The sequence below is a fragment of the Platichthys flesus genome, chromosome 16 (genome assembly GCF_949316205.1).
Source record: "Platichthys flesus chromosome 16, fPlaFle2.1, whole genome shotgun sequence".
NCBI classification, from domain to species: Eukaryota; Metazoa; Chordata; class Actinopteri; order Pleuronectiformes; family Pleuronectidae; genus Platichthys; species Platichthys flesus.
The window spans coordinates 11,863,965-11,889,046 of NC_084960.1; the positions used below are offsets into that span (position 1 = coordinate 11,863,965).

Genomic DNA, 25,082 nt, shown 5'->3' on the forward strand with positions numbered 1-25,082 from the left:
CGACCCTTAACCAACACAAGCCTTTCTTTTAGTTTTTCCTTTAAAACCTCACTGCTCATTACCCAGTTCAATAATTTTATATTTAATCTCGATAAACTTATTTTTGTGTGTTTTATATACAAATTAACTTATGTAATGCTCCACAGAAAACCAGCAGGGTGCAGACATGAGCTTTCTGTAAAAAAAATATATATATATCATCTCCATCAAAAATAATTCTGGAGATGGAGTTTTGTAGTGAACTTTACGCAGTAAGAAACATTCCACAATGAGATCAGCTCTTATACATTCAAGCTGTGTGATCCCCTGTCTGCGTAATAGTCACAGGGATGAGAGGGAGAAGCAGCTTTCTCTCGCTCTCTCTCTCACACACACACACACACACACACACGCACGAGCATCTGAGATTTGGAAATCTGACGTTCATAGCCCTTACTCGTGCTCACATAGAGGGGGAAGTGGGTGTACACACTAGTTGTACTGTGTGGCTCTACAGTGCTTCAGTTGAGATGAGCTCGCCCAGCCGATGCGCACGTCGTAGCACCCTGCCAATGTGAGAAAGGCGCAAGGACGGCGAGCAGCAGCCCCGGGAGGCATCGTGAAGAGTGGACGCTTTTGTGCGGAGGCTGCCGTGGGGTTTTTTTTACGCACAAACTAAACAGAGAGACGCGTAAAGGATCGTGCGTATTGTTGTGGAGATTCCGTGGATTTGTAGCCTGTTTGAATGGATGAGAATCGCCGACTGGACTGGGCTGGACTTCGGAGCTGAGCGGCTGATGAGAAGAAGCCCACATTAAAAAACGCTCTTCTTTTCTTCTTTGTTCCTCTTCTTCATTAAAATGTCAGGATTTCGTCCATCACCCTCTGTCCACTTCAAGCCATGGGCTGCTCATTTGGAAGGACGCCAGACCTCCAGCCTCTCAAATCTGCAAGTTCAGTCCAATAAATTGTGACATTGTCTGTCAGCTTTTGGAATAAAAAATCGATCCTGGGAAAAGGAACGCGGCATTCTTCCCGGAATCTTAACGATCTATTTATCCCCCGTCGCCATATCCTTATAAATATGCGATTCGCTTGGATTTGCTTTGGTCCAGCTTCACGCGTTCGTAGCTGGACCGGCGCTGATAGTGACTGATTATTGCCGTTGGATTTTTTGTCAATGCAAGACTCGGGGTGGAAACATGTCTGGCCACTTCTTTGAGAGGATCACTGCTATCAGAGATGGCATTTTGGTCCAGCACTTCGGTTTTCACCTCTAAAGTGCCCCGGAAAATCTTATTCATGTTCACCCTCTCCCTCTCTGTCACCTACTTGTTCTACAGCTTGATGAGCTGCTACAACTCGCTGCAGTTCCCCCTGCAAGAGAACTACGCGTATCAGGGGAGGCTGGTGACGGAGGAGACAACTTTTGTGACATTGAGGGAGAAACTTTACTCCGCTTCCCAGGGATTGGCCGAGTTCACAGAGGCCGAGGGGACCACCGCGGTCTCCGCCGTGCGGGATCATGCCGAGGCCGAGCAGAGGACGGTGGAGTGGATTAGGACGCAGGCGGCTCCGACTAAATCCGCGGCGGCGGCGGCGGCTGCTGCGTATCACACCACCGCGCTGGAGAGGGAGCACCAGGAATTCAGCACCACGGACAGCGAACTCAGGGTGAACTGCACCTCGGATTACGGGGAGAAGAAACTTCCCCAAGCCATCATCATCGGGGTGAAGAAGGGGGGGACCCGAGCCCTGCTGGAGGCGCTCCGGGTGCACCCGGACGTCAGAGCCGTGGGGAACGAGCCGCACTTCTTTGACAGGAACTACGAGAAGGGGCTGGACTGGTACAAGTGAGTTTACCGTTCCCTCTTTGATGTAGTTATTCAAGGACGACTACTGCTTTTACGCGCAAGTGTCGTGCGCATGTTTTTCTGTTGTTGCAAAATTTGCCACCAATCACGTGCGCTTTACTCTCCTGGTTGAATATTTTCCAAAGTATGCCCTTGTGTTTTGGATTTTTTACTAGATATAATTAATCTAAACTAAGGTTAGGAAATCAGCTCCCAAGATGGATTTGATCCCCTATGAGATGAGATAATCAATCAGAGTCAGAATCAGTCCTTCTCTCAAGGTTGTCAAAGTTAATGCTTAGTGTTGCCATGCAAACTCTCCAAGTCAGTCGGCAGCCGGAAAAGGAAAAGGAAGTAAAAGAAAAACAAGCTGCAACCACAACCACAACAACAAATCTGAATCTCCCTGATGCAAGACATTTTCTCTCTCGAGTTGATTTTCAAACACAAATATGAGGCATTGACAGAATCAAACTGGGGCAACAATAATAAATAAATAAAGTGTGCAATTACAGTGATCATTTGAATTCTCTAGCAAAATAGTTGAGTAAATTGAGTAGAATTGAAATGTTTTGTTAAATTCAAAATCCATCTTTCCTACATTATAAGGTGTGTATTTATTATACGTTGGACCCCATGTGAAGATGCACTTTTGTCTTAAGCAGTATTTCTTCTTTGAGGGAAAATTACACTTTCCCTCAGGACTGTCTCTTAGGCCCCGTGTACCGGACAAACACACAAGAGTAACGATACCAGTTTTGAGCATTTTGCCTCACAATTTCACCCTTCAGGCTTTTTCTTGCTTTTTATGGTAAAAATGAAAACAGACCACACATTGTGAGACAGCACTTACTATTGACGTGACGTTGGTCATCTTCAGATGTTTGTTTGGCTTATTATTCTGTTGATTATTCCTCAGTATCTTTTACGGATTCACAGGAAAAACATTCTTCCATAAGAATATCACTTGTGTCCATGTGAAACAGATTGGACTTCATTCAGTATGTTTCACATGCAGGTGCTTAAAGAAGAATTAAGGTCTTTTTTTCCTGGTGTTTGCTCTTTCTCCTAACAGTGACCTTTTGTTCTTTGTTTTCTGGAGAAAATAAAAAGTTTGATCTCAGCTCTACCACTGGCTCTCAGGGGAGGTTGAATTGTTGACACTGGTTCTCATGTGTGTGACGGTTGACTTTCACTTTGAGTCCAGGTTGATTAGCCAGAGAAGAACCTGTTTATCATTGCCCTGTTTACGGGAGGAAAAAAAAAAATCAATTTGAGGGTTCATTCATGGTCAGTTGGTCATGGCTCAGTTGGGCGTTGTTCTCACATAATGATGTCCAGGGGAATTCAGGATTTTCTAATGGAGTCAATGAGCTGATGAGAATGACTGACTGGCTGATCAAAGTCCCCTTCTGTTTCTCCGCAGAACCGGGTCTGTTACGCCCCGTGTTTGGGTTGCGGAGCATCTGCTTTCATCTTGCTGCATAGACATGGGAGCTCTCGGCTGTTAATTTAGCCTGTGTTAATGCAAGCTGTTTCATTACGCTCACGGTGAAAGGCTCATTAGACAGGAGTATGACATGCTTACATAAATAATAGTAAGTGTGCTTATGTGTTTCAGGGCCCCCGAGCCAAACAAATCCCTAAAAGAGCCTTCATTTTACATCTGTCTTTGTCCTGTGTGCAATGTTCACCTCAGAATGGTGCGTTCAGGGAGGAAACAAAGGATACAAGCAGCATTTGTCACAAGTGGGGAGGATACACCAGGCTGAGATCTCTGCTTGTTTTCATGGTCGAAAGTGACATGGTTAAAAATGACTTGAATCACCGTTTCTGATGAACTGATATAATTATTCTCTTATTTGTTTGTGTCTAAATGATGCATTTTACAGTAGCACTCTCCTCTCTCTGCGATGCTCTGTCTAATGTGCACTTAATGGGCTTGAAAGCATTCAACCGTTTGACATTGTAGTTGAACGGGACCAGTGATCTAATACAATGTGATTCTTGGACTCTTAGTAACCTCATGCAGCTGCTGGTGTTATTGCACCGTACGGACAGAAATAATTTACTATCTATTCTTCACTTATTCAGGCTTAATGATCTTTACGAAGAATTGGGATGACAGTTTTTGGAAATGCTATATCATTTTTTCATGATAACTCTGGAAGAAAAGGAAACATCATAAAATAAGCTCCATTTGAGTCTGATGCTTTGAAGTGAGAATTCACAAATACACATGTACAGTCTACATGTTTTCCACCTCGCCCGGAGCCTTTGCTGCTGCAGTGCACTGTGAGATTCAGTGAAGGTCAGAGGTAGTGGCCACACTAGCTTTCCCTAGGGAGTTGTACAGTAGATGCCCCTTGCTGACACATATCATAAAGGGTCAGGTCCTCTAAGGATGCTGCCATTATCCTTGCATATGTTTGAAATGGTCAAATGTTGTGACGGTAAAGAAAATGTGTTGTTTTATGTAGGCAACACAAACCCCCACATATTCCACAGTCACAACGCCGGGAGGTAAAGCCGCCACCAGACTGCTGCTGAAGTCTACACAGCTGGGAACTTGTAGGTTTCTCTATATGCAATCCTGAAGGATTAATCTTAAAAGCCCTTCATCAAGTAAAAAAAAAAAAAAGATAATAATAACTTGAAATGTAATATACCTTCAAGAGTGATACCTTCATAAAATACTCTCATAAAAATGAGATACTGCAAATTAAATGTGTTCTTATTAGAAGGCTGAAACTAATTACTTTTATTCGCAATTAATCTTACAATGATTTCGCATTAAGTAAAAGTCAAACATAAAAGATGTATTGGAAAACAGGAGCCTAGTTTTTTCAAATATTATTTTCTTCTTGAATATTGTGTAATTATAATTATATTTTTCTTGTCAAATGACCGATTACTCAAATAATAATTTCATATATGGTTGTTAGGGAAATTCTTCCGATCCATTCTTTTGCAGCTTTCAATCAATTCTAATTTTTCCAAAAATGGACATATCCTTCTCATGAATGTTTGCATGTAATTGTCTAAATAGCTCAATGCTGTATTTACAGTAACAATGGGTTGAATCTTCATCCTACAAAATAAGTAAATCATTTTAGCATAGTCCGAGCAAACATAGATCGACCTACTAACATTAAATCAGGAAATCTATGAAGTCCAAGATCTACGGCCACTGGGAAATTGGGCCAGACATTAGAATGCTACAATTTTCCCATTCCCAAAGAGGAATGATACTAACAGAGTTCTACTTTATTCTGTATGAGTATGAACTAAGTGTTTCCTTTTTTTAAGGATGTGGCTTCAAGATTATAGCTTCCTGTATAGCCGCAGAAATCCACATCCATGAACATATTTTCCTAAATCCGGCACACATCTAATATTCACATCAGCACTGCGGGTTGAATGTGGGTCTGGTGTGAGCCCCGAAAGACGGGCCCAAATGGGTGATTGGTGCTCTCTTCCTGTTTTTAGCACTCTTGGACAGTTTCTCCAGTGTGTTTTGGGCTTACTTGAACAAGCAATTAGCAATGTAGTGCCATCATTACCATACACAGAGGACTTTCATCAGCCAATTGGCCGTTCTAATGTTGCCTCCATTTATGAGCAAAGAGGATGAGCCACCACCGCAAGGATTTAACTCATCTGTTCTCTTGAGCCTGCCTCAACCCGGTGCAAATGCCCGTCCTGGAATAGGAAACATTTGATGCATGATGACCAATACAGCAACTCCAGCTCCCTGCCAGTTTTCAGATACTTTCGAGGGAAGATAGCTGGCCCAATAGATTGAGCTCAAGAATGTCATTGATTGTCAGTCATATATGAAGATTTACGTTTTCTGTGGGCGAGCGTTGTCAGCAGGAATTCACGCTAGTTAGGGACTGGCCCTAATGAGGGCTTATTAGTGAGGATGACTACTTGGTATTTCCAGCATCTCTGCAGAATGCCAGACAAATGATGTTCACGTTAGTGCCAACAAAAAAAGTTTTTTTACAGAGTGACCTCCAGAGCAAGAGTCTAGAAAAAAAGAGGCGTCTGAAAACCTTTGTCAGGATCATGGAGAAAACATGGCGTGATTGATTACAGTTGAATCTTCTTGGCAGAGCTGTTATTTTCTGATTTAGAAACGGTTAAACTATTAATTACAAAATAGGAAAATAAAAAAGGTATCTTCTGAGCACTTTGAAGTTTGAGTTGACTGGAAGATTAACAGTGGCAGTATCTGCCTTCTACCTTGAGAAAATAGCACCATTTTTAAAAGTGTCAGACTGTCCGTTTTAGATTAATTTGAGTTGAAAAGCGTGTGTGACGAGTAAATAATACAGCAGGAGGCTTGAGGGTTCTCAATGGAATTCAACTCTGCGTTGATGTGTGAACTGGACAGTCAGTAAAGTGGAAACAGTTATATTTGTCTTTTCACAAGGAATGAGAAGCTTCTTTCACACTGAGAGAACCTGGATTTTTAATGAGGAATATTCTATGTAATAAAGGAATAAGTTAAATATGTCATTAAGTTATTTTTAATATAGTCAATATGTCCTAAAACATCTTAAGATTATATCAGTTAAAGCTACAATTCAAGCTAAAGAACAATGCATTTGGGGTAAGATGTATAAATATTCTAACATTAGGAATTCAGTATCCATATCTCTGAGGGTGCAAATTCAAGAGTTAGAGATAGAGTTGCATCAACACAGAACATAATTTCATCAAGAGTCTGTGTGGCAGTGAATCACAGATCTGAAAATTTCTAGCAACTCTTCCTCTGGGTTTTTGTCACTGGTATGTGTGTGAGTGTGTGTGTGTGTGTGTGTGGGTACATTCAGCTCACCGCCTTGATTTTACGAGCCCTTGTGACACCCTGTGACTACAATATTGCTTAATAATTCAATTATTTGACACACCAACCTCTCTGATATAATGGCTGGAACAGCTTCTCTTTGGCTTGGCTACTGATGTCAGATGATGATGATGATGATGATCCTACTCACAGTGGATTTTGGTGAAAAAAACACCTCGTTCAATGTTGTGCTTGGCAATAAAACCAAAGACAGCAGTGACCACATGATCAGCTCGTTGTACAGAAAACTGATGATCACTCAGTTGCTGTTTTGTATTTATGAATTTTCTTATAGGCCATGTTGGGCCCAGAAGTGGGATCTTCCCCACCCATGATGTAGATGCATATTAAAAACACTGGTAGCTGTCCTAAAATATGTATGGCTCCGTCAGCCTATTGCTTACACCCAGCAGCTGCCACCTTTCTTAAAACCGAGTTTCATCGCAGACTGTATGGATCCGACCCAGTGTAAAAGGATTTGTTGCCAAGCTCCCCTGTTTATTAGGTGATACATCATTTACCAAAATCATAGCCCCACAGTCGGTGCTTGGCCAAATTACATTAAAAGCACATTTCATGAAGAAAAATCCAACACAAAAGCCAATCCTGATCCAAACACATTTAGTTTTAGTTGTTTAACTTTCATCAGACAAACCCTGAACTTGACTTGCCTGATTTACAAATTGCAATAAAAACTAATCCAGCGAGGCCTGCATGTGCATACCGTCTCTTTCTCTATCCCCCTGAAAGGCCATTTGAACATAAATCAGCTCGCTGTGAACCAGAACCAAAGTATTCCTGAGGTTTGCAAGCTCTAATATCTCTGTGTTATTAAAATGACACTTTAACCCCCTATGCAATAAAAGCTGAGGAGATGTGCCTATAAATCTTTGGGAACAGGGTTCTTACTCTTTTCAAGGCTGCGTCCCCGTGTAGAGAAACGAATCGGCGATAGCTTCCAGCTCCATGGTGATTAGTCCCAGCCGACTTTGTTTTTATCCTAGCATACACTGAAATGGGTTTCGTATTGTTACTAGCTGCTTTTCTATCATCTTTTCTTGATGCTTCATAAAACGTGGCATTTTCAAAGGATGTCACGTAATGAGCTTTGCCATTTTCAAGGACTTTTCTTTTTTGTGTTAGTCTGATCTCATCAATAGATCCTAAATGGCTTCAGAACTTTTCCATCCGCCGAGGCCATGCAAGAAAGTCAGTTCACAACTCACGTCACCTCATCAAAAAGACTCTTTTTGTACTGGCAAAAAACGTCTCAGCTCCTTTATTCATCATATTAAAGTCTACTCATGGAGGCAGTGCCAGTGTATCATGTCTGATTCAGCTGCTGTCGGACACCGAAGGAACAGTGTGTGCTGCTGCACAGCCTCAACTAACTGCAACCTCCAGTCGCACGACAGGACCTGGTGACAGGAGGTGGGTGATGTAGACATGGATCCACTGCCGGGGCCCAGCAGCAGAAAGTCTAAATCCAGCGCTTATCCCTTGTTTAGCCCTGCTTTCCCACTCTCAGCTGCTCCATGGGCAGCTTAGCCCCCGACTCTTGCCACCTGACTGGGAGCCTGTGACTCCACTCAGTGGGGAGATGGAAAAGACCAAGGTGGGCCAGATCCCTATATAGGCAGGATGCCATCCCTTCCAGCTGGGCCTGTGTGCTGCCGCAGTGCCTCCCTGTCCTGCACCTTCCCAACATGGCAGAATCTGCCTACGCCTGATAAGAATGTGCCAAGACTCACAAGGACGCACCTCTGAGTGCTCTGATGCCAGTGCCGCAGTTGAGGAATTAAACTTTTTAATTAGCAGCATACCCCTGCGCTGTCAAGAGAGTGGACCAGTTCACTTAGGTCTTTCTCATTGCCCACCCCTCTTTCCACTTGATTAAACTCCCAAGCATCGAGGAGCTCGGCGGTTCCAGTAACCACAGGAGCAATCATGTTTATTTCTTGTTTGAGAATCTCCTGTATGCAGCATCTTCTATGAAGCGTGGCACAGAAATGTACTTATTATATCCGACAGCTCGATAGGGTTTAGCCTTTTACTCCAGCTCTGCCTCTCTATCTCCCTCTCACACACACAAACATACACCCTATAAATCAATGTATTGATCAATAGTGCACTTCCACGTTATTACTGTCCCCTGTCTTGAATCAACAGAACAATGGAGTCATCCACCCGATGTGTAAGAAGACTCCTTGTAAACATGCCATCCTCTGTGCAGCTGATATATAAAAAGCACATCCACATTTTCCACTTGATGTCCTTTCAGTTACATTGTTTAATAGTAATTATGATATGGGGCCTGAATTATATGGCTTCTATGATTAATGTGAAAAATGTATTATTATACTGTATTAGTAATATATACAGTGGTGAAAGGTTCAATAGATCCAGGGCATTGCTGGACGTGCTCGTGCCCTGGGCCACACATTAATTAGAAACCCAGTGGGGATTGACCTTTTCATTAAAACATTTTTAAAAACAGTTCTTTATTTCGATATGAACTTTAATCCGTTTCTGGTTCCATGTCATTTGGGTATCAGTTTCAAGTTTTAACTTTTTGTGTGCACGTTAACACAGAATCAACAGTATGATGAAGAAACAGGTCAGCTGAGCAGTGCAATCATTTAAATAAAATAAAATCAAGGTACTAAGAGCTTACCACATGAACTTGAATTCAATATACTACCTACATTCAATAGTTGCAGTGTGACATTCATTGCAAATGTAGTTACAACTTATGGAATGTGTGTAAATTAGTTGTCATCCTGTTTAGAAAACATTGTTTTAGAGAATTGGGTTTAGATTGAAAATATGAGAAAAGAAAAGCTAGCCCATCTTTGTATTACTTTGTTATTCAAGTGTTGACCACAATTTGTCATAGCGAAATTTACCCCTAATTCCAGCCCTTGTGCTACGCTAGCTAGCATCTTGCGCCAGGTAAATAGGTTACGATATAGAGATGAGAATGGTATCAATCCTCACATTTGTTTCTTAGTGAGAAAATCTACTCACCTATGTCGGTGGAGGGTTGGATGAAGGGTTGGCCTCTGGGTGAACTATCCCATTAACTTTTAACCCAGTTATGTGAACCTGTAAATGATGCCGTGTCAGGGTGGATGTCAAATGTTTCTATGAACATCTTATTTGTCAGTGTGAACATTTTGACATTCATGTTCATTAAAAAAAAAACATTTCCTCATTGTGGCATTAAATATGAACAGCAAAACGCTGGCAGGGCTGAACTGGCAGAACCGTCCCAATTAAAATTACTCCTTTCTACAGATAGCCCGCAGACAGGTTTTTTTTAAAGAATATTAACATCGTGCCATTTTGAATTCTTAAATCTCAGGTGAAAACCCTCTTTGTAGTTCTCTGTAGACTCGGATTTTAACAAGTGCAGCCACGAAGCTGCAACTATCCCAGCACAGCTAATTAGTGTTACCACCACAGTCCTCCCCAGGTTTGATATGTTATGCAGCAAATATCCCAATACGCTGGATCAACACCTACAGTAGAGCTCAGTGTTGAATTACCTTTCAGGAGGTTTTTCCTTTCACTCGTGTTTTGTTTTGCCTGAATAGAGACTCGTTTTTTTCTCTCTCTCCATTTCATTTCAGGAGTACAGGCTGGTTTGATCTTATTCTTGCGATCTGTATTGTACCGTGAGAATTATGGAAGGAGAAACGTGGCTCTATCCTTTTTGCACACGGACAAAAAAAAAATAACCCTCTTGAGCAGTTAATGGGTGTAGCCAATTTCATCCTGCCTTTGGTCCTGCTCAGAATTCATGTGCATTCCTTCTCTCTCACACACATTCATCTCTTTCTCTTGCTGTGCTGTAGCCATACTCTGAGGCTCTCAAGTGGAGGTCTATTTTACTTATGGTTAGAATTTAATTCACTGTTTTTTTTTTTACCCCACTTTCATTGCTGTGAAGTGGCCGTGGGTTATGGTCTGCCATCAAGACTCATATCCACTTTATTTTTGTGTCCATCAAAAGAGCCACATAAAATTCAGAGCAGCCCTCTCCTCCACTGTGGCTGGGATAGAAGGGAGGACTTGTGCTTGTGTTTTTGTTCCGCGACATGGACAGATTGTCTGAAAATGAAAGACACTGCTTCATCTGGTAAATAATTTATTTTGGACCCAAAATAAAGTATAAGCTAAAGTCATTTTATGCTCAAAGGGATTCATCTCTCCCAAAAGATCATTTGCATGCAACAGAATTGCCGTGATGTGGTTCTAGTCTGGAGGAACAATGATTCTGTTCGGCAGAATGCTGGTTTACAGACGTCTTTTAAATCTCTGCAAATAAGACTACCGTGGGACAAATGCGCATGTCAATCATACTTGTCAAGATTCCAATTCTCTTTCCTCATCTCCTGAAGCAGTAACGCTGCTCATGCTCCTTATTGGCTACGAGGGATGGGGTCTCATGACACAAGCTGATGCATTTGTTCAGTCAAAGGGAAAACCCTGACAGGAATGGTCACGGAGCCAAGATAGAGGGACTGCTGGGAGTTCGTTTTCAAATGTGTGTCCATGAGAGGATTGGTGCTTCTATAGTGTGCTATGCCGAGGGATGGGGAGAATAGAAATGTTGGGTTTTCCCACCAGTATAGGTGGCATTATCATATGAGCATTACAAAGCAGATATATGCAGCAATATGCAGGATATTGTAATTTTTTTCCTCTAATTAAGAAAATGGTATTTTGTCAAGGCACAGAAATTTGCATGCTGCACAACAAATACGCAAACCAGGCCAATTCTTCAGGATTCTCCTTTTTCACCAATTACCTTATTTTTCAAGAACTTAGCACAAACAATAAGTTGGAACCATCCATAGAGTTCATTGTTGGATCCAAACCCATCTCCTGCTCCTTAAAGCATCTACAGTTAGGTGACACCCTGTCTTAATTCAATTATGGCTGCGTGATGCAATGAGACTCCGGAGGTGCGAGCTAATTCCTCTGTTTACACCCATGAGTCACTCTCACAAACAAAGACAAACACACTTATTGGCTTCCAGGATCTTGTTTGCTGTAATTGTCCCATTGCCTTTGAAGTTTCCCATCGCTTTATGTTGTTTACTTATTCATGCTCTTTCTCTCCCTCAAAGCACCATGGGGTATTCCATTGGAATAATTTTAGCACAGTGTGAAACAATGCGTGAACTCACTATTAGACGTGTAAACTGCACTCAGAAACACTTCTTTCATGCAGAGGGATACGCTGCTGTGCTGGACCCGACTGGCGCTCGGAAGAGCGACTCTTCAATCAGCTAAAGCCGGATTTCATAACCGTGTTCAAAAACATACTGCTGCTGTCTCTGCCACCAGCAGTCGGGTTCGTTAAGTTGTAAGTCCTTAACACAAGCTGTGGCATTTGCCAAACTCCCGTGAGATTTGGATTAGACAAGTGAAATGCAAAAAGGACGGTTTTAGGGATTATGCTAATTGCTAATTGCTGTATCAGGAAGGGATTGTTTTTCCTGGATAATTTGGATTACGCGTTAGAGACTTAAGAGAGAGTCGACGTGTTCTGCTTTTATAATCAGGATGTTGCTTCCTCTCAATTATAAAGCCAACTCTTCCCATGTGGGCCCTTGAAATGTGTGATACTTCTCTATATTGTATATTGTCGGTATTGTCTGTATAGCACCTAAACACAATTAAATCACTTTTTGTTGAAGTACTTCTCAAAATACAACGTTAGTGCTGCCCCCGGGGATGATGGGAAAATGTTGTTAAGACCTTCACAGCCTCTTTTTATCATGGTTTCATAAAGCCAACATTCACAGCTCATGTTTACTAAAGTTATCCCAAAATATAAAACCCACACTAATGCAATATTCTTTGAAAGGACTTAAATTGTGAACAGATATTTTTAGAAATAAAAAAACAGAGTTGGAATCATATATTAAACACTTATATTATTATTTTTTTACATCATGGTAACAGCTCTGCTTTCTGCCAAAGCCCTGTGTTGGCAGCCAACGGATACTGATGGATTCAGACACTTCCTCTCTTTCCAATTTTATCAGTATCTTAAATGTCTACTTAGGACATGAACGTCAGAAACTACATTTTTCGTGGGTATTAGAATTTGATCGGTGCTGTCACAGTCCCGGTGGAATCCTTCTGAAGTTAACATATGACAAACCTCGCATAGCCAACCTAAACACAACCATGTAAACAAATTAACTGAAGACTTGAGATAAGAGACTCATTATGGGAATATTGCTGTGGGTTGTTTGTTCAAATTCTTCAAAAAAAGTTAGCATTTTGTGTACAAGGGGTTAAAGTCTGTATCGTAGTTGTAACCTTTGACTATACCTGAAAAACCAGACTGCACCATTTTAGCATTGCACTCTATAACTTTGCTGACAAAATTCTCCAGATCAATGCAGAAGAACCACAGACCTTTTAACTCAACCCTTTCTTCTTCTTTGCCATAACCTTACATAGCTTCATTGGATTGTAAAAACAGTATAAAACCACTTTAAAGCACCAATGTGTACAGTTTTTACAGCATATTTCTGATTATGATGATGGTAAAAGTCTGTTATCTTCAGTCCATTCATTCTCTGTGCCTGAATTTGAACGACCACTAGAAGTTACCAAAGTGAGATCAGTTTTTCTTTAACACTTGTGAAACGATCAGAAAACTTCTTTGAGTCATGAAATACTTCCCTGAAATAACCACCAAAAACATCTTGATTTATTTTATCATTTTATAAGAAACTGAATCATTTAAAAAGCTTATGTCAACCCTATGAACTACACTGTGGAAACATTGCTATTGATTTATGCCTTCGGACCCTTCTGACCCCTTCTGTTGACCTTTACCATTTCCACACTGTGACTAAGGAACTATGACTTTCAGACATAAAGGGTTTGCTGAAAATCTAAAAGCAAAATACTTTGTTTCTGAATGTCTTACTCATGAATACAGAAAGATTAAACACACGCAGTAACAACTGAGGAGAAAACTCAGTGATATTACAATTATCTGTGAGGGAAAAAACTGTAAACCCATGCCAGGATTCTTAAAGAAAATTACGATCCTTGACTTATTTTGGGCTCTTTCTTCATACGGTATGTCGACTGCATCTGGTTCTTCATTCACGTGCTTTTTAAGTATTCACAGGGTGAAGCTCCCAATAGCCGCTTTCTTCTCTGATCGACCTCTAGTTTGTTTCATGTCTACACGCCGGGAAGAGTGAGAATCTTAAGTATGAATTGATTTTTGAATGAGCATACATTTACTTTTTAACACCTGCAGAACGCTGGGGCTGTGCCGTGCAGCAAACAGGCCGTCCTCATTCGTTTGAGGGAATGGACAAGGACATGCTCTCTGTCTTTGGACTCAAGGTCACTTCGCCATCACAGCCTTAAGCTGCGTCCTCTGGTCTTTATAAAGGACCAACTTACCATGAAAGTGTATCTGGGCCGAGGTGAGGAGGTAGCTGCTGTGACTAATGGGTTTATTTAATTCAATTTATTGCTCCAGCCGCTGCATCATATGAGACATGCTGGTCACTGTAAGATTGAGGTTTCTTCATGAAAGAAAGAGAGATTAACCCCCTCTACAAAAGGGCAGAATTCACCCTCATGTCATGCTGGATTTTCGTGCCGAGATAGCTGGATGTATAAATCTGCAGAACTAAATGAATATAGGTTTGTGGTGAAATGGGGCTCTCAAGCTTATTTCGTACAAGCCTTCTAATCAGCGTCACGCTGGGACTACGCTCGCTGGCCTGGGAATCTGTAATAAATGAGGGCTTTGTCAACATGTCCACTGTGGGATACAGGGAAGCAGTGTCAACGTGTCAGCCCAAAAGCACTCCAGCGTATTTGTCCGAGTAAAACGTTCAGTATTCAAGCGCTATCTTTTTCATCTATTATGCATGTGTATGGATTGAGGATGGCATTCTGTTTTCACCCTCAGCATATTGTATTAATTCCTCCTTAATATCATTACGTCGTCTGCGTGTCAGACCGCATCTGCCTCTTAGCACATCGTCTCCTGTTGACGTTTTTTCCTCAATTCCTGATAGAATCTGTACAACACAAAAGGAGGAGCTTGTGTGTCGCAGGTCGGAGCAGATAGCTTTCCTTTTAAATTTGCAAGACGCCTCATTTTTACCGGAATAAACACGTACACTCTGCACATTGGGTAAACTCAACCGAGGCTTCAGGGTTTAGGAAATTAATGTGCCGTGATAATTAGTTAAGCAACGGAGGAATGCCAGAGGACGTAATTTCACACCTTGAGTTTGGTAATATACGGCATAATTTACTTTGGTTGTAATGTGTAACATATGTTGCTTCATGTTATTTCATGGTCCTGGAGTTGTACTGTCACGTCTGAACAGATGGATCATCACAGCGAGGCACAATGGCAGCCACTTGTTACAAAATGACTCTTTTTGTGGATCTATTGTCCTCATTGTGTCCGTGTGAACGCGTCGTGTGCAGCACTGACATGATAATTGGAGACTCTGGTTTCAAAGTAAGTGTTTAACAGGATTACTTTCACATTGTCTGTGGATTTCAGATTAATTTCATAATCTTTTGCTAACGGAGAAATACCTGCAGTATCTTCTTCACGGTTAGAGTCCCGGCATCACGTATCTTCAGCATCAACATTCCCAGAGAACATTCGTGCTTTCCGACAGGCGGACATGACCATGCAATCCAAAAAACATCTGAACAGCGAAAGCCCAGCCAACAGGACGTTCATCACTCCATTTTCCTTGCTGCAGTTTGGACGGCGCTGAATGCGGCGCCGGTCTTCGTGGCGCGGCGGCGTGGCGTCTCTTTATCCCGCCAGCTAGCTGATTGCTGGTAATTGCTTTCACCTGGCCTCCCAGGTGTAAACCACTTCCTGATTACATGTTCAGAGCGAAGGAACCAGCGGGCCGCCGGGTCCGGAGGCTTGGAGCGAGAACCAACCACTCATCCTAGACACTCATCTACTTCCAATCCCATCCACTCTAATTGCTCTCCAACAATTCAGCAAATGTTCTCGTTTAAAAGCTCGTTTTGAATTACACAAGTTCATAATTGCAGCTTAAACACTGAACTTACATTTACATTTTATATATGTATATATATATATATATATACATATATAAAGGTGAAGGATACTATAAAAAAGAAGTGATCATAAATATATATGTGTTAGTCTATCCAGTAGTTCACATGCTTCTGATTCATAATGAGACAGTGAGGTGTGCAGACACATCACTGAGGCTAACCCCCTGCCCTGGGTAAGTGCTAACCCACAGAGTCAGACATGGCCCTTTTCCCTCCATGACTTCATTGCTATTGTTCCCTGAGTGATTCATTTCATCTTCATAAAAGAAAAAGAAAAAATGGCCGTTGTTTTTTTTTTTTGCGAGTTTTTCTAAAGCACCAAAGATATTTTGCAGTGAAAATGTTTGTCATCATCCAGACTCCTTTTGCTCACTTAAAGAGAGGGGGGGGGGGGGGGGCTTGAGTCCTGCTGCAGCGGCTGCGTGTGCGGTTTCAATGCAGCCGTATCTTCTTACATCTTCTCACTCTTGTTCATGGTGAACCCCAAATTTTAATTTGCAGTGTGGTTGATAGGGAAGATATACAACATAAAAATGAATTATATGAAGCCTGTATGCTCCAGAACATAATTTACAAAAGGCAACTTCACAATCTCCTGCAATATTCAGATAAATGTGGTTTCACCGCAGAGGAAGAGGCACACTGCATTTGAGATGTGCTCATGTTCGTCAAAGTGCATAGAATGATGGTTAGTTGGGTTTCCATCTAAGTAAATCTGGAATTTTAACCTCATTTCCAGGAATATAAATGTCAATTGATTTTCATTAACTGTTCAAATAATTATTCTATAAATAATACGACCCTAGTTCATGCATTAATATGACATTACGGAGGGTAACCATGTCTGTGTCTCTCCGCACAGATCTGATTTGTCACTATTGTCTCTTCAGTTGAGCAGAGGCTTCAGTTAACATTCAGCTCCCAGTGCTCCGTGTTACATCATGATTTGTTTGCCAGGTCTGTTGCAGTTTGTCTCATTTTACTTTTGTTGATGCATCAACTTTTCCACCTCAGCCAACATTTCCACTCACTCACTCACTTTATATTCACAAAATTGTGCCTAAAAACAAATATATTGAAAAATCACTAAGAGAAACAGATTTTTATTTCCTCCTTTTTTATTTTATTTTATTACAGTGTAAATGATGCCTGTCTATGGTTGACTAAGTGTTCCCGCTTCCTGTGGAGTTTGTTTTTGTTTTCTCTGCAACCAGCCGACCCATCAAAACTGGGTCCATTAAGACTCTTCTCATACAATAACATCTGGTCGACAATCTTCAGAGAAAAAACACACTGTTACAGGAAATCAGACTCTAACTTCAGAAGAATATAAACTCAACTGTAAAGGCAATATTCACTGAAATTAAGTAGTTACATATCAAACAGGAGGAAGTCAAATAACTGTAAAAGACATAAATATACTGAGTGACAATATGGTACACATCTTAATCAAAGTATTTTCCGAGACAAGGTTTCTAGATAGTTTCTGTTCTTTCCTGCAGTAAAGTAGATGGAAACACGCACCCAATGGCAGATGCAGTCTGTCTCTGGTGCGTCTAATAAGACAATAATAGGTTTACGTAAACATTGTGAGTTGACAGACAGGTCAAGCAGACGTGTGTAGGAGTCAATGGCCTGTCTGGCTAGTTGGGGCGCCGCACCGGCAGCCTTTGTTTGCCTATAGTGACACGGCTCAGGGGAAGTACAGTTGCTGGGTTCACGCACGCCCACGGTGACGATAGAGTCCGTGAGGAGAGAGGTTGTGGAGCAGATGGCGAGTGTGTGACGACTGTGGGCCTTTTTTTTCCAAAGCACACATTTTGTCACAGTGGGAGAGGTCCAGGTGTTCCTGTTAGCATTATCCCTGCTCGGTTCAATTCAAGCGTCCCCGTAAATAATCGCATTATATACACCAGCAGCAAAATGTCTTCCAGGAAACCAAATCAACAGGATGGCGCTGTCAAGTCGACACAAACGTAATACTGAGCTGTGAGTCATTTTTTGGATTCAGGGGGAATGTTGTTGAGAATTGACATATATATAAACTGTTGCCAGGATTTTATAACTATATGTATATTGTGGTATTTTAAACTATTTTAGGGGAGGATAAAAGTTTAGCCCCATGTTAAAGTTACATCTGAGAAACTGCTGCTTCAACAACCAGTAGACGACACAGCTTAATCAATAGTTTAACCTGCACAATGCTTCACACAGATTAAATTCCTTTCACATTGGCACTGCTCCATGCTCAGTGTCTAATCAAGCCAAGGCTTTCTGCAGTCAGTGTTGGCTCCTTTCTGATTTTTTAGTTTAAATTGCACCTTTTTTGCTTTGGGGTTTTTTCTCTTTCCTTTTACGTGTCATTGTAAGCAGTTGAAACTTCTGCTAAATTATAAAGGCCAAAATTTACTTTGTATGCTTCTACACCTTGAAGAAACTTATTAGCAGCCTGCCTACCAGATAGTAGGGCTCAAAAGACACCTACGTTACACTGGCTACATTGCTGTTAGAGCACAGTCACACATTCACGAATGCAGGTGAAGGTCGTGGGTCAAAGTTCACCAGAGTTGAACCTGCCACAGGTTGACCACCTCTACATTTGCGTATGTCCCCTTGAGATTATAAAATTATCACAAAACCTCCAACCCAGGCCCCGACAGCTTGCATCAGGTATCCACACTCTAATGAGTATGGGCCGACACTTTGCATTTAAATTGGTGCTAAATAGCAAATAGCAACATGCTATCAAGCAGAACTCGGATAGTAAACATTGAATGTGCTGAGCAGCAGCATGTTAGCACTTGTACACGGTTTGACGACAGAAGAGATGATACAAGTCAGCTGCTCGATATAAAAACCTTGAGTTGTTGTAGAGGAAGGGAATAAAAGAGGTTTTGCGTTACATGGTATCAAACCTTGCAGCATTTTCAAAGGATTAGCAAACAGCTGCTTCTGTTGTGCTGACAAATGATGGCGGACTTCTGTGCTGGCTTCCCTTCCTCTGCACGAGCGAAGCATCTGGGTGTGATTTCAGCCTCCCCCTGTGCTGGTGTTGTGGTTTGTTTGTTTTGGAGCAGGTTCGGTGCCATAGCTGGCCTCTTTATCACCGCATTCCCTAATGCCTTGATTTAATGCACTCTCAGAGGTCAGAAATTGTGCTGGCAGCCACAGACCACTTCCTTCAACGCCGCCTCATTAATAACGGCAAATAAATCAAGGCACACTGTGAATATCGACGCGTTTGGGAGCGCTTTGGGGACATCTTTATTACATAGAGGAAGTATATCACCAAACACTCATCTGTTTACACCTCAATCCCGAGTCCAGAACATGTGGTCCATGTCCAGATTAATTAAAGTTACCATTCCCTGTGGGACACTTACATTTGCATACCAATACAAATCCTCAGAGGGCCTGAAAGTGATTTGTGGGAGATTTAAAAGACCATGTAATGTTGACTCACTGAGAAAACTCCTCAAAAAACTATTATTTGTCCAGTTCTAATGAACGCGGAAAAACATACACATATCTGGAATGTAATGTATGGTTTGAACACACAAACCAACGTGTGAGTAAATCAGTAGCGTTTGAAGCTGAGCGTGTGATTCAGGTTTGTGACATGTGTGGAATGAAATGTGAAATGAGTCGCCGAGGGAGCGGTGCCTCGGACACAGCCTGAGTCCTGCACATACGTATCAGATTCAGTTCCATCGTCCAATAAAGCAGACATGGTCATACAGAGCACGTGTTTTCCCTGAACAACTCGTGATCAATTTTAGCCTTCATTTTCAATTTAACCCAGCAAGCACCTTTCGTTTTACTTAAGTGCAAATGCGCCGTTCAAAACCTTCATGTGTCTTTTGAGAGAAAACGTTGAATGACTCCAAACATCTTCTCCTGCTGGCTGTAACAGTCGGTTTATTTGTGGCACAGGCACACGCTATTTTTAAATGATTATATAGAGAAGCTGTGTCCTGCTGTTTCTTTGAAATGAGTGAAATGACAAAAAATGGGCCACCAGACGTCTTCAGGAGAAGAGTCTTGAGAGAATGACACAAGATGCTCACTGTTTCCCTAACCGACCCGAATTGGACCAGGAAGCCAGTTTGGACTAGTTCTAACTGTGGCTGCAAAAACCAACATTTTTTTTTTTTTAAGGTAGAAATTTATAGCAAACGTTGAATCACCGAGGTGAAGGTCTGCATGTGCGAGATAGGTTGCGTATTTTAGTTCTAGATACATCGGGGAGGTAAACCTCTTGGCAAGGTTTCTCTCAGGCCATGTGCTTTTACAGAAGCGCCTGAGATTGGATAAATAAATAAATAAGAGCAGGAAGATGGAAAAAAAAACATGCACAGGACACCGGCTCTATGCTTACACAGTCATCTATATTGTTTATGTGCCATTAATCTCATGCAGCAGTCTCCCTTCACTTTTCACATGAAAGCATAAATTGCTTCAGGCTACTCTCATGCAACAATGATTCATACAGTCTGTACTGTAACGGGGGGGGGGGGGGGGGGCACCTCTGTATTCATGGCAGACTCCCCGAGAGTTTAAGAATCAGTCTGGAAGAGGCAAACAAGATAAAATAATGCATAGGACACCACTGTTCACGCTTGGAGACATTTTATTATGCATAATCACGATGTTGTGGAAATAAATTCCGCCTAGAGTGAAATATTAACTCTTGCTTCTTCTAGAAATAAAGCAGAAGTAATCAAAGGCTCTGCATTAATTACATACATGAACAAAGGAATCTAGTTAATGGTGATAAGCACCATCAAAGTTCCTGGAGGAACTCAATGCAAATAAGGTCCTTGGAGAATAACAGTTAGCACGTGTTTGTGTATCCATGTGTGTGCTGGCATGAGGTCAATTTCCTCCATGTGGGAAGTCCATGCTTGTGTGGTGATTCATGTTATTCTCAAGGAAAAGCAAACATGTTCCTCTGCCCGGCTGAATAATAAACATCATTAGCCATTCTATATGTTCCCCCCCCCCCCCCCCCGCCTCGCTATTAAAAATGAACACACGCGCTATAGCTGCAAAACTTGGCAACAGTGTCTTTATCTTGATTTGCCTGGCGGCCAATGGGATGTCTCAGCGGGGGCGGGCATTCTCTCAGATGTTAAGAGGTATGAATTATGCAGAAAGCAGCCATTTCAATATTTTTCACTATATGTCATTCTTTATTGCATGGGGTGGAACAATCGTGATGTCATATTTGAAGAAGCTATTGTTGAGACAAAGATACCAGTTTGTTTTTTAACCTCCAAAAGAGTGTCCAGGTAGCAGCTTTCACTGGTTCTCATTACAACCCTGCAGTCAACTTAAGTGGATGCTAAGAATACAGCCGGGAGAGCGGAGAGTGAACTGATCTCATGTTTTCACGTTCCAAGCTCAACTAAATTATGCACCGGAGCATTGTTTATCCATCAAACCAGGCCCCGTTCCAGTGATCCACTCACAGAGAATCCAGAATTAATTGGCACCACCAAAGTGGTTGCACCACGGCAAACAGACAACTTTTTCTTCCTCTGTCCACGATGCAAATGATTTCCTGTGAAGGGGAAAAAAAAAAAAAGCAGGTTTCAGTCTCTTTTTAATGTCTCACCCGCCTCGGTTCTTCTGCCAAAGCTCAGTTGCTCTGCGGAGTGTTTAACCTCTCCACCCCCAGTTCCCCAAAGGCGCTGGCAGGAATATCCTGACTGAAATTAATGCAATGGTGGGCAACAACTGAGGAGGTAAATGAAGGATTGTGAGTGACGGTCAGATAATTGGGGTCCGCTGCAGCTCTCTGTCCTCCCTCTGATCCTTGGACAGGGAGGATGGGAGTCGGGAAAGGGGGGTGGGGGGGGCTTACTCAGCAGAAGAAACCATTTGAAGTAGGGACACTCTCTCGTCTACCTTCTGCTGTCATAATAGCCTTTTAGTACACTCTTAAGTGACTCGCTCAGATACGTTTCATGTGGCGAAACCTGTTTGAAAAGTTGGTGCGCTGTCAGCGGCCCTCGTGAAGAGCGCTCTTCTTGTTCGAGGGCAGTCAGGCAGGGGGGGGAGCAGGGGACGGGGGACGGGGGGGGGTTGCTAAGTGGTGCACCTTGGCGAGAGCCGTGTTTACCCATGAGCACTCAACACAGTGACACATGCTTTCACTTTGACTAATAAATCATTGAAGGTCTGATGTGCATCGATGGGAATGCAGTGTCAGTTTTGATACTTGATTAGCATTTCTGTCACTTCGCCTTACGTTTAACATAACTCCAGCTGTGCGGCTCAATCCGCGCTGCCCACGGGCATGACTACCACGAGCCATTCGTCAAAGTGACAGCCTGTCGGGGCGACACGTCGGCAAATGTGCAATTTCACCGGATATTCGAAAGAAACAAGATGCGTTGTAAGAGATATTTTCACACCGCGCGCAACAATTAGAGTTAAAAATGTTTATTCTCATCAATCTTAGGTGCATATACATCTTGGCAATTTTTGCAATTATGCTTTATCCCTTGTTTATTGTTTCGCATGTGGGTGTGCATGTTTCCGAATTGCACAAGCGAAATTACAAATAAATTTGCCGATATGTGTATATATATGTGTCTATATACGAAACCGATTGGAGTGAAACAGAAAAGTCTCTCCCATCACCCCCAACGGTAGGACATGGTTTAAACCAATAATTTCAGCTGATGCACCTCCATGCCCACGGCTGTGCCCAGATGGTTCCTTGCCATCGAAATATTCTAATCAAATACCGAGAAGAGAAGATTGATGCATGTTGATGTAGCTTACATCCCTCCTTTATCGTTTGCTGACACACATATAAATCACAGTAATGTGTTGTTTGTATAAATTGCGCTTTTTGATGGAAGCAGTCATTTTTTGAAAAGGGAACTGCTGCTGTAAACCTATTGAGTTCTTGGCTGAGGGATTGTGGATTTCATGATAGATTATAAACGGAGCGGAACTTTGTTAATCTCACACTTCTGCTTTATTGTCGGACACATGATGCTTAGTTGGTTTATGTAAGTGTCATAGTGCAAATAGCTTATAGGCTTAACGTATAGGAATGTAGCTGCACGTTGAGTGACTGAGACCATGGCAGGTTTGACACTGCTTTTATGCAACACTTGGGCCTCAATGTTATTGTGGAAATCAGTGCAGCATTAAATGTAGGAATGATGTTACTGGTCACCTCCACCACACAAGGTTGCCTATCTGTTTAAATAATAAAGATAACTGATAGGAGGCACATGATGCTGTCCAAATGGTTGCTTTAAAAAGGACTGACAACATTAAAATGGTTTATCTGATCAGTTTACTACAGGCACATCTAAATGAGCATTTTTGGCTATGCTACCGTTCTGATGTATGAACTGCTCGTACAGCAGTTGTGATCCCCTGCTAAGATCAGGCAGATGTATTCAGAAATGCATCTTACGAGGTCTTTTTTAATGTAGCGCATGGGGACTTGACAGCATTGTGCCGTTCCTGCAGATTTCTAGCAGAGCCTGTTCGCTGCGACAATGTTCCACCACATCTCCGAGATGTTCTGTTGAGTTTATCTTTGGGCTGCACAGGCAAGCGGTCCGGGGCTAAAGTGAAGTCAAGTTCATGTCCCTGTTCAGACAGTATGTCAACCTGCTTTAAGTAACCATCAGAAGGTTGTTGACTTTGGCCTTGAAGGGATGAATAGAGTCCACGGCGTTGTTTAGGTGAGCTGTGGTGTTTGGATGGTTAGTCGATACTCTTGAGCCTGACGTGTGTGTCCTGCACCGTTAAATTCATCACACAGCCCTGCGTACATGTTTATTTTGGTTTATCAAGTCATTTTTTCAGTAAAGGACACGGCGCCACAGTCCCTGAAGATCAGCTGTTTCTACTAACGCTCACGACACGTTAAAAGTTGCGATCGCACGCCCTGCGCGCTCTAGCGACTCGGTAGTGGTTGAACCTTTTAAACCTGCACTGCATCTTTTACCCTCATGCTTTATTTATACACAGTATGCCTCACTGATTATAGTGAGCTGTTTGCATATCCAGTAATCGGGAAAATTGTGGCGTGTATGATATTGAGTCGCGTGCAGTATGTGGTTCACAACTCCCCTTAGAATATTGTGTAAACAGTGTGCCTCTGTACAGATATGGGAATTACCATCCTGAGTTTAATCACACCGTCATCATTTTTGAGTGATTCTGTGTTCAAGTTCTGTGAAGAGGCCAGAACAGTTTGAGTCTAAAGTGATGATACAAGACGCTCTCACTTCTGACCTGATTTATATTTAAAAAATCACATGTTGTTCTGGAATAATCTTACTTCTTTAGACTTTTTAAGGGGTCAGAGTCAATTTAGCTTTGACCTTGGGATTCAAATGAAGTTTAATTGAGGTAAGTGCAGGGGCCACATTTTCATGCACAATGTCAATATGCTAATTAGACAATATGTTAATATCCACCTTCATTCTTGTCCTCATTCATCCTGGCTGCAGTGATACCTGTCTGCTGTACTGCCCGCTGCATCCCTGATAGAACCCAGCACACCCGCACACTGTTAACCACGACTCTGTCCGTGCAGAGTCAGAGGTGGGACGCACTGAAATCTGTCAGAGACATCACCAGATTCTGCTTCCTGTTAAACACAGAGTGGTACAGAATCATTACCTCCCCCAAGGAGGTTGGGTTTTCATCAGCAATTGTTTCTCAGCAGGATTACGCAAAAAACTGCTTTGCAGGGAATTTTTATGGAGGGGTGTGTCATGACCCAAGGATAGAACCCTCTAAATTCTGTTTTCCATATTTATTCAACACTTTAATAATTCAAAAATATTCATGGTTCTTCACCTGGCGAATTGGTTCTATAAGGAGAATGTTGGCCTTTGGCGGCGGTACACTCTACCGTGTACATTCTATTCTATTCCTTTTAATGGAGTCTTGACGATATAGAACCGACTAGAAATTGTCCTCAGTAAATCAGGAGAGTTGAATATTAGTTTTATCATTATTAATGTAAGATCAGGACCCATTGCCACACATGAAAAAGGGTATATTCTAATATTGTCCTCTTCGTAAAAAGTTGGATGAAAAGTTAAATTATGAGAAGTCTGATTCTTAAAAATTGCACTCTCTGTTGTTTAGATCACAGAAAAAGTCTTAACTTTCACTGAAACCTTATTACTGTTAAGTCTTCATTAACACAGTACAACTATTACTCATTCTTTTATTTTCAGAGCATCTGGTTGACGCTGTAAATGTGTTGATCATCGTGATGACTTTGATTC

At 41.9% G+C, this 25,082-nt stretch overlaps 1 protein-coding gene across 1 annotated transcript in view; it reads left to right on the plus strand.

The window, feature by feature from the left end:
* Positions 1-606: 606 nt before the first annotated feature.
* The window catches only part of hs3st4 (heparan sulfate (glucosamine) 3-O-sulfotransferase 4), a 72,389-nt gene continuing 47,913 nt past the window's right edge, over positions 607-25,082 (plus strand). The window contains exon 1 of the mRNA XM_062407262.1: positions 607-1,832. Within this exon, the coding sequence (XP_062263246.1) occupies positions 1,222-1,832 (611 nt within the window). The 5' untranslated portion in view covers positions 607-1,221. The remainder of the gene's footprint in view (positions 1,833-25,082) is intronic.